Genomic DNA, 18,342 nt, shown 5'->3' on the forward strand with positions numbered 1-18,342 from the left:
CCTAGTTGAACCAACCATTTTGGTTTCAAAGCCAAATGTATGACTTAATGCAATATATGAACTTTATACACTGAGTAAGTTTCTCAGGCCTGAGTGAGGCATTTTCTCAGTCTGGACCATCACAATGATCCAATAGAAGATAGTATCTTGAGCCAGAAAAATTTTGCAGGAGTGGGAGGGGCCTATGATCTAGCACATCAAAAAGAAGCTCTGCTTTGATTCACCACATCACTTCAAGGAATGTTTTTATCCAAGTTTCATCAAATAAGAGTGCTCTTGCAAAGCCTAGCCCTACAAATTATGGTTTAGCAGGTTACTATAGCAAAGCCTCCAAGATACGAAGTTCTTGGTAGTTACAGTAAAGTCATAAAGTAGAATCTAGTTGTCCACTTCCATTGTTAGACCTTTTTTGGCTGCAGAACCAGGAAGATGCTATTTCTTCTCCTTGTGCGTCCCCAAAATCTCTGAAAGGTTGGGGTTCTCAAGAACATATCTGAAGCTTCTGTGTCAACACGTGACAACCAGTAGTACTATTCCCCATTCCTGATTACCTATTTTGTCTTTTATTGCCTTCAAAAGGTGTGTTTTTAAGTTTTGGTGTAAATTGCTAATTATTTCAAGATTCCACAATTGTTTGCCCATCAACTCAGAAATGTGTTTTGCCTATAAGACCAATGCATGGTGGTGTTGCATGTCTATGAGTACCTTCATAGTATATATTAACATACCATGATATGATAAAAATATTGATAAATGTGATTAACTTTATAGGTTATTAACTTACTAATTTCAATCAAATCACTACATTTAGGTAGAAGGTACATTACAGATACTGAAACAAAAGCCCAGAAAGGGATGTTTATGGATATCTCCAGAAATTAAGACCTGCAGGAGAAGCCCTTTTAAAGATGCTTTTGCTTTGTCTGACACATGGAAAAAGCTTTCTCCTGTATCAATCCTGAACTATGGAATGCATTTTCTCAAGAGTTGAATTTAGTTCTATTCTGTTTCCCTTTAAGTCAGTTGATTTATCAGTTAATTTTTTAAAAAAAATTTCCAATACCAATTTTACTTGATGTCTTAATAAAGTGTGATTGTGCATTTAATGAACAAAATGTACTCTTCATTGTTGAAAGGAACAATTCAAAGACATTGTTGTCTTTGAATTCACTTTTTATATTTTTTCATTTGCACATTTAAAGCAAAATACTTCAAAAGACAACTATATTTAATCACAGTCCCACTGATTAATTAGCTTAAAGCTTTAAACTAATTAATATACCTGCTCAAAATATTAAAATGTGTAGGCCTATTTAAATTTCTTTGATTTTCAGCATAAATCTGAACAGTGCATTTTATTTTATTTTATTCCTACAGAAGAAGACTAGTCAACGAAATGTGTTTGGTTTTACTTGCAGAAAATGCTGTCATTGTCTTAAGTGAATAGTTCTGTACAGCCTGATGTGACTAATATTAAGCAGGGAATGAATTAGAGTAAAGTTTATGTAGTGCTGTATTTTTATTCCAAGAACCAACCGAAAAACTCAATAGGTCCATAATCAAAAAGAGTGCAACAAAAGCTTAAAATATAAAAGGAAATGGAATAGAAATGGTGAGGATGTGGAGGGCTTCTATGATGCTCTGGAAATAGTACAAAAAGCTGGACAAAAGATTTGGTCTGCCAAATGTCCTTATGAAGTTCAAGGTGGGAAATGATGTTGCTTTTAATTTAACAATACAGCTGACTGAAAGTGCCTCAGACCCTTGTGGTGGTGAAGCACTGGAAAGGATTTATTTGATTAGTCATGTTAGAAAAGAAAGAGGCAGTTTTCCATGAAAACCAGCAGGGGTTTTTTTAATGAAAAAGTTAAAGTGCATGCTTTCTATATTTAAACTAAAATGTTACTTGTTTTTCCATAGTGGCAAAGAAAGAGATCTTGCAAATTATGAACAAAGTAATTGCAAAACCTAGACCAAGCAGAAAAGAGAATGGACCACTTACAGGTAATAACATATACTTTTAACTGGTGTGGGTAGAGTGGTTGGAGAGAGGTTTTTCTCCTCAAATGTATGAAATGTGCACTTAAAGAATAGTGTTTGGTAGTAAATGGTACAGTTCCTAGCTACCAGCAATACATGCATCATTTGTGACTTTTTGAATTATGGTTTTCACTCCAGTCATTCAGTTTCATACATGGTCTGCTCAAGTTGCTAAATCTGGTAGTATCAGTAAAATCAGAATCTGTTAAAGAAGGATATTTATCATTGATACCACAACATGTTTGCCTTGGGCTATTTTTAAGGGAGAGCAGAGAGAGAAGGGGGCAAAGGGGAAAAAATCAGATAGTATTTATGCCAACTGTTGATTTAATATATTTTTTCTAGTCCTGTTTTAATTTTGCTTTTTAATAGCTATCTGCAATCTGGCAGTTATTGATTGATTATAAGCAGCACTTTTCTGTCAGTTATTGCTCTGCATTGCTAAAAAGACTAAGACTTAGAAATAGATGCTTTCCTAAGAAGTCACGGTAGCAATATTGCCTTGAAATGATCAGGAAATCTAGAAGTTCTTGTAAATTATAAGCAAATGTTGGTATGTATGTGGGATTTTTTCCCTTTTAGACTACTAGTGTACTGTAGATACCTTCACATAAAACTTATGGGAAACATTTTTTTGTGAAATTAGAAGGCTGCCATAATAAGTTAGATCTCTGAACAGAAATGTGTTTGTTGATATAACTGACAACAGATAGGATCTGTCTTTCATGGATTCTTCCTTTTCTGTGCTGCCTCCTTGTTCTTGATGGTCATCCAAACTTCGGCAGATTTGGAGTGGATATAATGGTTCTGTAATAGAAATTGATTAATATTACCTCCATCTGCCCTTTTTCCTGTGAGGAAAATGCAGTTTTTAGGATATTCCCATTGGTGAAATAAGCTTGAGATCTAGGCCAGTGTCTCAGATTTCTAAATACTAACATGCTGGTATACAGTGATATAAAGAGGAAATTAACAAAAAAAGGTCTATCCCTAAATCCAAATATTAGTGTGTTTATATCTTCAATTTTCTTCATTTCAGAAACTGTTCAGGTACCATTGTCAAAAAGAGCAAGATTTCTTGGACCAGGAGGTTATAATTTAAAGAAACTTCAAGCTGAAACTGGTAAGTTCTGTTTTAGATTACATATTTGCCACATTAGATCAGTTTGTGTCAGTTCAGAGGTTAGTAAGTCACTTCCCAAAGAATATGCCTAGAGATGCAAACATACTGAAAATAAGTTCTGTTTTTATGGCACTCCATAGTTGGCACCTGTGGTAGAAATGCAGTGTATTGTTGCATTGAAAAGGTCTGCCTAGTTTTTGTACCAATTGTGAGGATCGTGGGGTCAGATATCTCAATAGCAAGAAATCTCACTGCAAGCCATTCAGGTCTCAGGAAAGAATTTCTTTATTAAGATCTAGTCCCTGTCCATTCAAAGACTCAAGTGATTCAAATTCCTTGGATCCCGCCTTTAGCTTCTCCCCATTCCTGCCTTGTGTTTGGAATTGGAGCTTGATAACTGCTTCTGGGAGTCAGGACAGCTTCGTTTACAACCTCATTCCCGGCTGCATTCCTCAGGTTTCAGTTACAGAGGTAGCCACAACAATTGAGTCCCATTCCAGCCATGTCAGTTGGTGCTGTCTCTCTTTCCAGCAGTAGTCCATCAATCCCCCTCCCTCCTGTACAATTCATGGCAGAGGAGAAGAACCAGAAACATTTTACAGTCTCTGGGACAAGCCTCTGACACCAATTGTCTATAGATCTATAGGAGAAATCACTTTCACATGAAAATGTGTATTGAATTTACAGTTGATACCATATTAAAAGTAACAAGAACAGATTTTCATATTCAAATAGTAATGTTTTTGGCTTATAGCTGGCTTAATGAGATCACAGTTTCATGCAGATGAGATGCCCCAAAAGAGAGTAGACTATAGCTTGCACACACCTTCCTCTAATCCTTCTATTAAAAACCAGAGTTTGCTGAAGTTACTTTGCTTCTAATTCTAGTTAAAATGAAAATCTTGAGCTCCATTTGCTTAATTCTTAAACTTGGAGGGGAATTGGTATGTAGTGGTTAGAGATGCATTGTCTCAAAACATTTTATCAGATGTGTTTTTATTACATTTGCACTATTTTTTCCCAATGTAACCCTTCAGTTGTATAATGACTTTAATGGTAACTGTTTAAAATTAATATGATGGCTTAAATATTAATTTTATCCACATTTTTATTCCAAAGGGGTAACTGTCAGCCAAGTAGATGAAGAGACTTTTTCTATATTTGCTCCAGTACCAGCAGCTATGTATGAAGCAAAAGAATTTATTAATGAAATTTGCAAAGATGATGTAAGAGCCTTTTTTGATACTTTTAGCTTTATTATTCATAATAATTTTGTACATACGTCAGGCATTCAGTCAGTTTGTTGCATTTACATTTTTCCTGCTCTTAGCCTTTTCAGACTGGATGAGCTTTCTGGATTTAAATAAAATATAGTAGCTGATTTCCAAAGTACTATACTGAATGAATGAAAAACTTGTGGTGAATGAGAAACTGGTGCGCATGAGAATTTTAATATTTTCTTTGAATCATAGGCCCATGCCATATTGCATGTTTTTTTAAAAGCTGTTCTAAAAATCCCTTGGCTTTTGCAAGGCTGTTTTTGTTGTTTTGGTATATTTGTGTTTTCTGCTCCTGTGACTCTTATTTCTGTGTATTTGTAGCAAGACTATCAGTTGGAATTTGGAGCTATTTATACAGCAACAATAACTGAATTGAGGTAAACAAATGTATCTTCTCAAGCTGATCAAGTTTAATAGTATTTATACACATATGGGTGAATGTGTCTCTTCTTTCGCTCTCTCTCTCTCTCTCTCTCTCTCTCTCTCTCTCTCTCTCTCACACACACAAACACACACACACTAACACACACACACACAGTACATACATACAATCTTTATTTTAAAAAAACCTGTTTCAGCATTTTTTAATTCAGCTAGGCTAATTCTTAGTCGAGTATAAAGGAAATTCTGAAGCAAATCATATCTAGTGTTCTAATTTTACTTAAGGAAAAAAAATTCAATATTATTTGGAGGGATTATTTAAGAAACAGGCAGTAGTTCACAAGCTCTCACCTTCAGAATTAGGAAGTGAGGAAAGGATGGATGAATACCTTAACAAAGGTTGTTTTAATCTAAAATCTCTCATTTTATGCCTGACTTCATCTTGCCCAACTACTTGTGTGTGTTTTAAATAAGACATTTTTAATAATTTTAATTGTACAGAAATAGCATAAACAATGGAAGGTAGAAGTGCAGACTGTCACAACCTTATCCCAAACCCTTAGTTGTGTCTTAACATTGATTCTTTGAGGTTTTTTAGGCCTTTGTGTGCGAATTGACACAAGGGGAGGAATAAAAGACTGAATATGTGATTGATAAGGACTTCCCTTTTTCTCTTCCAAAAACAAAAAAACTGGATGATCTAGCAAATATGTCATATACATGGATTTTTTCTTGCTTTCAATGAAGGGAACTCAACTATGTGATAATTTTGACAGCATTTACAATGTTCAGTTGAGGAAAGGATTATAAAATGCTTTTAAAAGTTAAATCTTTGTAACATATGCTCAGTCTGATAAAATGAGGTTCTTTAATTATGCAAAATGTAGAAGAAAGGATGGAATAAGGTCAGTGTTCCCTAACAAGGGAATATGTTACCTCAAGAGAAGCCCTCTTGAGAGCCCCCTGCCAGAATAGATGGCATGCAGGTGAAGTGCCAGGCCTTCCCCATAGTAGGCCCCATGCTAGAGTACCTTTCCCCCAGAGTTACGTTCAGCCATCCCCCACCTTGTAGCTAGTAAAAACCATAACCTTTCTTTGGACCTTTAGCCCTAATTGATTGTGACTGTTAATCCTAGGTATAGATGAATTTTATTATATTTATTTTACTATTGTGTGTTTTCTTTATTCATGCTTTGTTATTCACTGCTTAATGAATAACTGCTAATTGATTGAGGTATACAGACATTGCAAAATAAAAATACATTTATTTATAAAATAATAAAATTAAATAAACATTCTGCAGTAGTTTAATATTCTATGTAGTAACATAGATTTCTTTTTTTTTTTTAATCCAGGGATGCCGGGGTAATGGTAAAATTATACCCAAACATGACTCCTGTTCTACTTCACAACTCTCAGTTGGATCAAAGAAAGGTGCTCATTTTGTTTTTCTGTTCATGTTGTTGTTTATTCGTTTAGTCGCTTCCGACTCTTCGTGACTTCATGGACCAGCCCACGCCAGAGCTTCCTGTCGGTCGTCAACACCCCCAGCTCCCCCAGGGACAAGTCCATCACCTCTAAGATATCATCCATCCACCTTGCCCTTGGTCGGCCCCTCTTCCTTTTGCCCTCCACTCTCCCTAGCATCAGCATCTTCTCCAGGGTGTCCTGTCTTCTCATGATGTGGCCAAAGTATTTCAGTTTTGCCTTTAATATCATTCCCTCAAGTGAGCAGTGTGGCTTTCTCTCCTGGAGTGTGGACTGGTTTGATCTTCTTGCAGTCCAAGGCACTCGCAGAATTTTCCTCCAACATTTTCTGTTCATACAACAGTTCTACTCAGTAAATTACCATTTGTTGCTTGTGGTGTTTCCATAGGAGGCACTGATTTATGTTGTGGCACTAAGTAGAGTGTATGTCTATTATTAGAATACAGGTAGTCCTCAACTTGCAATCACAATTGGGACTGGAACTTCCATTGCTAAATGAGATGGTTGTTAAGTGAGTCATGCCCAATTTTATGACTTTTTTTTTTTTTTTTTGCTGTGTTCATTAAGCAAATCCGGCTTCTCCCCATTGACTTTGCTTGTCAGAAGCCAGCTGGGAAGGTTGCAAATGATGATCAGGTGACCCCAGAACACTGCAACCATCATAAGTGCAAGCCAGTCAGCAAGCGCCTGAATTTTGATCATGTGACTGCAGGGATGCTGCAATGGTCATAAGTGTGAGAACTGGTCATAAGTCAATTTTTTCAGTGCTGTTACAACTTTGAATGGTCACTAAACAAATGAACATAAGTCAAGGACTACCTGTAGTCAGTTTAGAAATGTCTTTTAAAATTTGCTTCCACTGTAGTAAATAATACTGAAACTTTCTGTCTTCCAGTAAGTGAATTATCTCATTAACTGTTAATATACAGTAAAAGGGAATTGGCAAGTTTAGGAAAGAATTTATAAGAAAAGTGAATTTTATGGCAACTATTGTATATACTGTTCAGTTTGTACTGAAAACCATCTGATGCTATAAAGACAACTATAATGAGATGATCATTTTGTTCTAGATTAAGCATCCTAGTGCTATTGGATTTCAACTTGGTCAAGAAATCCAGGTAACTTGATACATCTTTATTATATGTGAAAATCCTTTCAGTAGTGGCGTTCAAACTAATGCCATGTAGCTACGAGATATAATAGGCAAAATTACTTATTTTTATACAGCTAACTTTATATTAGCATGATCAGTACTGTGGAATGTGATTCCGAATACTCAGGTGATATCCTTGAAAGGGATAGAATGGGATTGTATGAGCTAAGAATTTGAGTATTCCAATTACCAGAAAACCTTGAGAGGGGGTGATGGCAGTCATGTGCTTAACCACAGACACATCCTCCCCCAGAACTCTTACTTACACTGTAGTTCAGAAAGCTGAGAAACACATTTCAAGTCCTAAACTTGTTACTTTTCATGCCAGAATACTCAGAAGTGTATGTGTTTCTGTGTGTGTTTGTATATGTGTGTATGTCTATGGAAAATGTATATATGGAAAAAACAACCTAAGAAAAAGGATTTTATATACAGGTAGTCCCCCATTAGCAATGGTAAACGGAAGTGCTGAACAATTTCCATTGCTGAACAACATGATTGTAAAGCGTGCGACACCACTTAGTGGTGGCAATTCCAGCACTTCCAGTTGCCGTCATTAAGCAAATCACCACAGTTCATTAAGCAAGGACATCATGTCACAGTTTGTGACATCTTGCTGGCTTCCCCATTGACTTTGCATGTTGGAAACCAACAAAGAAGGTCGCAAATAGTGAGTGCAGGGACGCTGCATCAACCGGAACTCTGAGGACCAGTCATAACTTCCACTCGTTCACTGCCATCACAAGTTCGAACATTTGCTGAATGAATAATCATTAACCAAGGACCACCTGTATGCTGAATTAGTATGAATTCAGCATCTATAAAACCCTTTTCATTAGAGTTTTTCCTCCCCATTTCTGTTTCATCTGTAGTTTGATCCATAGGCCAGTATTTCCACCTCTTATCTTAGGCTATAAGATAATATCATATATATCATATATTAAGTGTTAAGACTCCCTTGAGGGGGAGATGGGCGGTGATAAAAATTTGATAAATAAATAAATATCTTAGGCTATAAGATATTGTTATTATAATTATTATCCCACCTTTTTATTTTGTGTGTGTGTATCAGTCAACTCAAGGCAGCAAACATACCTAATGCTCCTGCCTGCTATTTTTCCCACAACCACCCTGTGAGGTGAGTTGGACTGAGAGAGAGCGACCTGCCCAAGGTCACCCAGCTGGCTTTCATGCCTAAGGCGGGACTAGAATTCTTGGTCTCCTGGTTTCTATGCCAGCACCTTAACCACTACACCAAACTTGCTCTCAGTTCAAGATAAGAAGCTGCTTCTCAGTTTTACCATTTAGGCTGGAAATGAGACATGACATGATTAAATGCTCCTCCATTTAAATTAAATTCTGTTCTATAAACAGCTGTCATGTTTGGAGAAGTGAATGAACTGCTGCTGTAACCTCCCTGCCCCACCCCATCCCTCACTCCCAAAACTCAGAACTGTGAAGCTTGCAGCAGAATGGAGGGCTAAACATCACTGGTCCTCCTTTCTGTTTTCTTTCTTTGTTTTCCCTCTTGGTTTCATTGGAACCAATGGGAGAGAAGAAACTGGGTATGCAACTCCAGGACAGATGTACATTTTCTGAGTCATCAGTGTTTCTAGGGATTGGTGGAAGCAAAAAGATGCAGCTTAGAAGCTTGTCATGAATGAATCAAGTAGAGGCTTTGGATCTGCAATAACTCAAAACTCCCCAATTCAGCAGTAACATGCTCCCAAACCATCCCTTTCTTTCTTCTGCTTAGTGCAAAAGTGCCAGAGAGACAAGGGTGGTAGAGATTTCTGTGGAGGGTGGAAGGTGCATCTAAATGCAGATCTGTTCTTTTGAGGGGGAAATCTCCCTCAGTCCCTTCCAAGAGGAAGAGAGACAAGTTGGCCTTCAAAATGCCCTTCCAGGTTTCATAGAATCACAGCCTTAGCTATCCCTGGGTTTTTACTTGGATCAACAGGTACACGTATAAAACTTACCTTGCACTCTGAAGTACATACACCCCAAACAGTTAATTTTTCAGAGAAGAGTACATCAGAAAACAAGATTATTGTCAACTTGAAAGTGGGGTTACCTTGAAAAGAGTTCAGAAGTTGCATCTGGTGCAAAATGCAGCAGCTATTTATTTATTTTATTTATCAAATGTTATCACCGCCCATCTCCCCCCAAGAGGGGGACTCTGGCTGGTTAATAGCTAGGCTATTAAATGCGGCAAGTTAACGAAATCATAGATGCCACTTCTGATAGAGCTGCCGTGGTTGCTGATTGCTTACCAGGCATAATTTAAGGGACTGATTTTGACCTTTAAAGTCCAAAATGACTTAGGCCATGTTTATCTAAACAATCTTACCTGGTTGTATGCCACCCAGAGTCGCCTTCTGTGATATGGGCAGCCATATAAATGTGAGCAATAGATAAATAAAAATAAATAAATGTAGTCTCTTATTATGACTCTGTCCAGCTGGCAAGAACTACTGATCAGGTCACTTAGAAATAATTCCTATCAGAAGGCTCATCTATTTGGCACCTGGGAGAGGGTTCCTTCAGGAGGAGTTCTTGGCTCCTACTCTTAAGTGTTTAGAAAATCTGTAAAGATGCATTACTTTCACCAAGCTTCTAATTCTTAAACAGTACCTATTTTATTGATTTTAATCCTTAATTTTATTTTTTTTAATACTCTGTTTTTATTTAGATTTTGCTAATTGCTTTAAGCACTCACCAGAGTAGAAAGGTGGGGTATAAATAAAGAACTCTTAAGAGGCAATATATTGCTGTCATACTCAATCCTGATAGTGAATGTAACAGAATATGATAAAGACTTTGATGTAGCTGTTGTGCTATATTCATGAAGACCTGATCTAATTGCTCAGTATGCCAGTGGGGAATCTTTGTGCATATATGCAACATGACTGTCATTTGAAAAGAGGGGGAAGTATTGGTTGCACTGAGATGTTAAATAATTTCTGTTATTTCTATCTCTGTCTTTAGATTAATTAGATTAATACTTTAAATTTAGAAATCTATACAGTATTAGTTCTAAAAAGTAAACAACATCCTTGTCACTTTTTCACTAAAAAAATTAAACTTCATAAACCTTGCCTGAGCAAAATCTCATTTCCTCCTATGAACAGGTGAAATACTTTGGACGTGATCCAACTGATGGAAGAATGAGGCTTTCACGAAAAGTGCTTCAGACTCCAGCTACATCTGTTGTTAAAACACTTAATGACAAAAAAAGTATAGTAATAGGAAGTGCAGTTCATGAGTCAGCTAGTTCATCATAGCACAAGAATCCTGAATTAATAGAACTATTCACTTTGATAGAGACTGAATAATTACTGGAATAAGAAAATTAAAATATACAGGTTTCTACATGCCCATATGTGTTTTAAATTTCATAAAAATGTGATTGAACACCAGCTAATTTTCAGTTGTGTTTCATGCCTTTGGAGTTCTTTTGAAAAATAAGGATTCATAGCACCTTTCTACATTATATAAAAGCTGACAGGTACAGTATTTTCAAATGAATAGAATGACTGTTTCTAGAAGGATACAGAAACTTCCAATATCTATTTAAAACATTATTTCTAGTGCTAACAAGATATGTCACATGCATAAGCTGTTTTCTTACATATGTAGGAATGTGTATTATTACATTTATGTAATATCTGTCCCCAGAAGGAAAGTTAATGGAAGAACAATATAGAAATCATGTTGCAGAAGATGCTTCAGAACATGAGGGAGTGCAAATGCAGCACCTGTCTGTAACTCACTGAAACATTTGTCTGTTTGGAATGGCTGCTTTTTCTGATCCCAGGAAAGTACAATATCTCGAACTGAAATCTTGAGAAGCAAATAAAAGTGGTTAGCAGTTTTTATTGACCATAAATATTCTTTTGTGGGATCATAGAATCTACAAGTACTTTTAAAATGGAAAATAGTTCTATGTAGTACTGAAAAGAAAATTGCCAGGTTGTAAGCCATTTTCATACTGTTGGGATATGAGTTGGTAAGATCTTCATTCCATATGATTATCTTTGATTCTACCATCACAAGAAAAGTCATTCAATGTTGATTGATTAATTATGTGCCATCAAGTCGTTTTCAACTGCTGGCGACCACATAGATTTTCTCCATGATGATCTATCCCTAACCTGGTCTTCCAGCGGTATACTCAGTGGTACCGTAACTGAGTCCATCCACCTTGCTGCTGGTCGTCCTCCTATCTTTCCTTCCATCTTTCCCAACATTAGAGCCTTTTCCAAAGAACAGAGTCTTCACGTGATGTGTCTGAAGTAGAATAATTTGAGCCTTGTTCATTTTTGCCTCAAGTGAATATTCAATGAATATTCAATATAAGGAGATAAAAGCAATAAATACCCTAATCTTACAAAAATCCAAGCATCAATTCAATTGTAGCTTTGTGTTATTTTGCGTTATATGTAATATTTTACTGGGAAATACTAGTGAGGGGTTGACAGAATATAAATGTAATGTGAATACACAAACCCCTTTTATTTTGTTACTTTAAGCTATTAAAGATACTGTTTAAATTTGTTGACATTCTTTTCTTACGCATTTTTGAAAGCCTTTGTGCTAGCTTTCCCAAAACAATTGTAGACATCATTTGTAGAAGCTGTTTTTCCAGACTTTTTAAAACACATGCAGTTCAGACAGAATAAACTGTACAAATGTTTATTTGCTGATGGATGAAGTGCTATATTTATCTTTCTTATTTGACCCATAGTGGGTGGTATAATGAGTTTCTCCTAATAATAGGTTTTGATTGGCTTATGACTGGGAATTGATGTTGTTGCCAGATGATATTCTTCTGGGCATAATTCAAAGTTTTGGTTTAGCCTATAAAACTCTGAAGGATTTTAGTCCTGTGACACTTAGTAGTTACTGCCTTTTACCCCACTGGATTATCTGAAATGTCAGGATCTTAATTAACAGTTCAGACTTCTTTGCATGCATTCCAGTTAACACTGATGAATTAGGGCTATGCCTATCTTGGCAGCATCACATAGCAATACAATTCCTTTGTATGTTCAGACTGTATGACTGTTGTATCACTCAAATGCATGAGAAATACTGTCATGAGTACTGATGGTGAGCAGGAGGGGGCCTCTATCCAGGGGGGAAAACGCATGTGTAGTACTGAGGAGTTAAGCAGCCATTCAAAGAGACACAGATCAGACCCGCCTTAACCTTTGGGGTTTATCGGTCTGGGTTTTTCCCACGCTTCTTCAGTTTGTTAGGATTTTCTGTCTAATGTAGCAGTAATAAAGCACTAGAGACCTATTCCTAGTCTCAGCGTGGTTCCTGGCTGTTAGGACAACTCCCTTCTGCTGTCACCTTAAAGTATTACCTTGCCAGTTGAGAGCTTACTGCCTCTTTTTTTAGGACTGTATATTATCTCTCCCTGTCACCTATTCAAAACTAAAAAAGTGAATGTACAGTTCTAATCGAAATTATTTAACCCCCATTGCAAATCAGGTTGATTGTCAAAATATACAGACTTTCAGCTGTTTGCAATATCATACAAAAGCAATTAAAATAGCTCAACACAACAAATGCTTCAAGTGGTATCCCCAAAGTCAACTGAAAACGCAACTTATAATCACGTCTCCAGTCTCAAAGTTATTCAACCCCTTCATGGCAAGCATCTTCAGTACTTAGTAGAGCACCCTTTTGCTGTTATAACCTGCTGCAAACGCGATGCATAGCCAGACGCCAGCTTCTGGCAGCGTTCCTGAGGAATCTTAGCCCATTCCGCATGAGCAATGGCCTCCAGTTCAGTAATATTCTTGGGTTTGTGTGCTGCAACCACCTTCTTCAAATCCCACCAGAGATTTTCTATGGGGTTCAAGTCAGGTGACTGTGATGACCACTGTAGAATCTTCCAGGACTACTGCATCCAAGCCTTAGTGGAATTTGAGGTATGCTTGGGATCATCGTCCTGTTGGAAAGTCCAATGACGCCCAAGCTTCAGCTTCCTTACAGATGGCATGACATTTTCTCCTAGGATTTTCTGATACTTTAGTGATTCCATCTTGCTGTCCATATGCTGCAAGTTTCCAGTGCCAGAGAATGCAAAGAAGCCCCAGAGCATCACCGAGCCACCATCATGCTTAACTGTAGGCAGTGCTCTTTTCAGCATATGCTTCAATCTTCCAGACATACCGCCGATCCATCGGGCCAAAAAGTTCCAGTTTTGTTTCATCGCTCCACAGAACAGAATCCCAAAACTTCTGTGGCTTATTTATATGATTTTAAGCATATTGGAGCCGACTTTTCTTGTGCTTTTGGGTCAGTAGTGGTGTACATCTTGGCGTTCTGGCATGGAAACCTTCTGTGTTTAGTACGCGCCTTACTGTGCTCACTGAAACCTCAGTGCCTGTTGCCACCAAGTCTTGCTGCAAGTCTTTTGCAGTCACTCGAGGGTTTCTCTCAACCTGCCTTCTCAGAAATCTGGTTGCAGCCATTGACAGCTTCCTTTTTCTGCCCTGTCCAGGTAGTGTAACCACTGTTCCTTTAACTTTGAACTTGCGAACTATGCTTCAGACAGTGTCTCTAGGAACATTCAGTGCCTTCGCTATTTTTTTGTATCCAGTTCCTTGTTTGTGAAGGGCGATGATCTCTTCTCTTACCTTTTTGGACCATTCTTTTGACTTAGCCATACTGTATTTCTAACATGCAGTCAAACGTGACACTCAACAAACCCCTAGCCAGTTCAGGTATTTCATGTGTTCCAGCTTAGGCACCCCTGGTGCAACTGCTGAAGCCCTTGATTAGTTGCATCAGGTGTGCTTGAGACAACACCTGTTTTGCATACTGTATGTGTGTTGTTGTGATGGATTCTATTCAGGGGGCTGAATAATTTTGAGATTGGAGAAGTCATAAGTTGCATTTTCAGTTGACTTTGGGGACAGCACTTGAAGCATTGTGTTGAGCTGTTTCAATTGCTTTTGTTTGATTTGTTCATTGCAGACAGCTGAAAGACTGTACATTTTGACAATCAATCTGATTTGCAATAGGGGTTGAATAATTTCGATTACAACTATATCTGCAGCCATTCCTTTGCATTAAAATTATACAGTTGCTTTTAAATTTGTCATTTCTGTCCTTTAGCAATCCTGTCCATCTGAAAGTCATACTTTTGTGCTGTGAGACTTACTACTTGTTTGAACAATTGCAGCCTTTAAATGATACAGACAGAAGGCTACTCTTTAGGTGTATGGGGACTGCACTTAATAGACTGGGAGGCAAAGGTTACAGTGATTGAGGTGTGATATAAAGTGGTACTTTTTGTGGGTCTTGTTTTTCATTTTTTGAATTAAGTCTGTATGATGACTTACACTATAGTCTTTGTATGTTTCTAGCCAAACAGTGGAAAATACTTGCTGATAGTCAGCTATTGTGGCACAGACGTTGGCAGTGTGATTGGATGAGACTATGAGGGATGCCAGCTACCAGTTTTTGGAGCTCTAGAAAAGCACAGGATGCTGGTTTTTAGTGCTCTAGAAAAATCATAAGCAAAACATGTACTTTCAGCAGTTGTATATGTTCACAGTTGAACAAGCATTTCTTTTATAAGTGATGCTAGAGTTCCTTCTTGCAGCTGGTTCTTGCAGCCTAGGTTGATAGTGTGTGTATATTTTATATGCAGATATATCAAGAGTGACTGCATGACCTCAGTGGGTTACTCATAAGTTTCTAAGTGCAAATCACAATGTTGGTTTTAGCCTACAAAGCCCTACATGGCTTAGCTCCTAGATGCCTTCTCTGAGTAGATCTTCATCTCCCTGACAAAACTCTTATTAGCATTTCCCCATTACCAAGAATTTAGTAGAACAGGGATTTGCAGGCAATGTTTTTCTGTTGCAGCCCTTACGTTACAGGGCAGCTTCCCTCAGATAACAGCACCCCCCTAATGGCCTTCCAGAAGCTAGTAAAAACAGAGCTTTTTCAAGCAGCATTTGGCAAATTACGAGTTTGTGCCATATGTATTGCTCCAATGTAGTGTTGTAATGTCGTCTTAGTTTTAATAGCCTTATTATTGTAAACCACCAGGAGGCTATATAGATTGTAATGGTATGTAAATGACAAAACTAAATAACTATACTCTCTTCCTTTTCGTTCTGAACTGCTGGAGAGCGCTCCCTAAACTTGATTGTTTCAATATTCTCTCATCTAACTCTGCTTTTTGTAGAATTGCAAAAAAGCCTGATGACTAATGTGCAAAAGTTTCAATTTGAAAATGTTCGAAGAGAAACATTTTCCACACAGCTGTTAATGACCTTTCATTGCCAGATCCAAGAACCTTCACACTTCTTTTTGCTACTTTTAGTATGGTTGATTACTATTTCCAGTTTGGTTCCCTTTATGACCCAGGTCTCTATTCTCCCTGCAGCTGATTTTCTTCCTTTAACTGTATTTGACCTTTTACTCTTCTTTCTATCTACTAAGTAGTCTACTACCATCTCCTTAATACACTTACTCATTTTCTGTATCCATTGAAATAATTTCCATTTATCTTACTAATCATGCAAAGCCTTGGTTTTACTGAGTCCTGCCTGTATAACTTTCTAAACGTAACAGCCTTCCCCTCTTTCCTTTCAGCAAAATTCCTATCCATGTTACATTCATCTATCATATTGACTATTGCAATCTTTCTGATTTTATTACACCATCATCCATTTACACATAACTTGGATAATATTGAGTATGCTACTTCATTCCTTATATCCGTGCACTGCCTACTTGTCTTTTCTGATATCCTCTATTGTCGTCTTGTCCTAATCATTAAAGCCAGCCACAGGCTTCCCTTTCATTTCTTTTAGTACCTACTGTATTTAACTAAAGGGAAAACATTTTTCCCCAAGTAATCTTTAAAATGCAGAGTATCTTAATTAAGAATATGGTAGTAGGTCATGTGAATTATTTCTATCTACTCTTCATGCCATCTTGGATTCAGAGTCATCTAGGTTAATGTAATCTAACCCAACGTATTCCTGTTATTTTTTTCTATACCACTATTAGCTGTCCAAAGCTCTCCTGCCACTTTATGTTGTGCTATATGCCTTGAAGTGCTTCCAAGAATCTACAGTATGACCAACTCCCTGATTTCCTTTATGTTACATAAAAGCCCATAAGGTATAAGCAGTTTTAAATGCTGCCTTTGTGAAGCTGATTTAAGTGTTAATTCTTTACCCAGATATGTATAGTATTGTTACTTAGAGGTTCTAATGGTGTTTTAAGTATTATTGAAGACTCTATTTAAGAGTCCCCCTCTTTGTGGGGAGATGGGCGGTAATAGGAATTTGAAAAATAAATAAAATTATGTACAAATCAGGCTATTGAACTTTATATTTTAGTTGTGATCTTAACATTAGATTGTTTGATCCTGTATGTTACTATTGTATATCGCACCTATTCATACATGCATAACCGTCCCGAGTCCCCTTTTTGGGGGAGATGGGCGGTGATAGAAATTTGAAATATAAATAAAATTGTTGTTTATTCATTCAGTCGCTTCCGACTCTTCATGACTTCACGGACCAGCCCACGCCAGAGCTTCCTGTCGGTCGTCAACACCCCCAGCTCCCCCAGGGACAAGTCCGTCACCTCTAGAATATCATCCATCCATCTTGCCCTTGGTCGGCCCCTCTTCCTTTTGCCCTCCACTCTCCCTAGCATCAGCATCTTCTCCAGGGTGTCCTGTCTTCTCATTATGTGGCCAAAGTATTTCAGTCTTGCCTTTAATATCATTCCCTCAAGTGAGCAGTCTGGCTTTCTTTCCTGGAGGATGGACTGGTTTGATCTTCTTGCAGTCCAAGGCACTCTCAGAATTTTCCTCCAGCACCACAGTTCCAAAGCATCTATCTTCCTTCTCTCAGCCTTCCTTATGGTCCAGCTCTCGCAGCCATATGTTACTACGGGGAATACCATTGCTTTAACTATGCGGGCCTTTGTTGTCAGTGTGATGTCTCTGCTCTTAACTATTTTATCGAGATTTGTCATTGCTCTTCTCCCAAGGATTAAGCGTCTTCTGATTTCCTGACTGCAGTCAGCATCTGCAGTAATCTTTGCACCTAGAAATACAAAGTCTTTCACTGCCTCTAGGTTTTCTCCCTCTATTTGCCAGTTATCAATCAAGCTGGATGCCATAACCTTGGTTTTTTTGAGTTATAACTGCAAGCCAGCTTTTGCACTTTCTTCTTTCACCTTCATCATAAGGCTCCTCAGTTCCTCTTCGCTTTCAGCCATCAAAGTGGTATCATCTGCATATCTGAGATTGTTAATGTTTCCTCCAGCGATTTTAACTCCAGCCTTGGATTCCTCAAGCCCAGCATGTTGCATGATGTGTTCTGCATACAACTTGAATAGGTAGGGTGAGAGTATACAGCCCTGCCATACTCCTTTCCCAATCTTAAACCATTCCGTTGTTCCGTGGTCTGTTCTTACCGTTGCTACTTGGTTGTTATACAGATTCCTCAGGAGGCAGACAAGATGACTTGGTATCCCCATACCACTAAGAACTTGCCACAATTTGTTATGGTCCACACAGTCAAAGGCTTTAGAATAGTCAATAAAACAGAAATAGATGTTTTTCTGAAACTCCCTGGCTTTTTCCATTATCCAGCGGATATTGGCAATTTGGTTCCTAGTTCCCTTGCCTTTTCTAAACCCAGCTTGTACATCTGGCAGTTCTCGCTCCATGAATTGCTGGAGTATACCTTGCAGGATCTTGAGCATTACCTTACTGGCATGTGAAATGAGTGCCACTGTTCGATAGTTTGAACATTCTTTAGTGTTTCCCTTTTTTGGTATGAGGATATAAGTTGATTTTTTCAAATCTGATGGCCATTCTT

The 18,342-nt window shown here is 37.7% G+C and overlaps 1 protein-coding gene across 1 annotated transcript in view; it reads left to right on the forward strand.

Moving 5' to 3' along the window:
• Window positions 1–11,339, forward strand: part of PNPT1 (polyribonucleotide nucleotidyltransferase 1) — a 43,359-nt gene extending 32,020 nt beyond the window's left edge. Inside the window, exons 22-28 of the mRNA XM_063301337.1 lie at window positions 1,921–2,004; window positions 3,080–3,163; window positions 4,283–4,389; window positions 4,765–4,820; window positions 6,180–6,258; window positions 7,383–7,430; window positions 10,597–11,339. Of these exons, the coding sequence (XP_063157407.1) occupies window positions 1,921–2,004; window positions 3,080–3,163; window positions 4,283–4,389; window positions 4,765–4,820; window positions 6,180–6,258; window positions 7,383–7,430; window positions 10,597–10,749 (611 nt within the window). The 3' untranslated portion in view covers window positions 10,750–11,339. The remainder of the gene's footprint in view (window positions 1–1,920; window positions 2,005–3,079; window positions 3,164–4,282; window positions 4,390–4,764; window positions 4,821–6,179; window positions 6,259–7,382; window positions 7,431–10,596) is intronic.
• The last annotated feature ends 7,003 nt before the right edge of the window (window positions 11,340–18,342 follow it).

The sequence above is a fragment of the Candoia aspera genome, chromosome 1 (assembly GCF_035149785.1).
Source record: "Candoia aspera isolate rCanAsp1 chromosome 1, rCanAsp1.hap2, whole genome shotgun sequence".
Lineage (NCBI taxonomy): Eukaryota > Metazoa > Chordata > Lepidosauria > Squamata > Boidae > Candoia > Candoia aspera.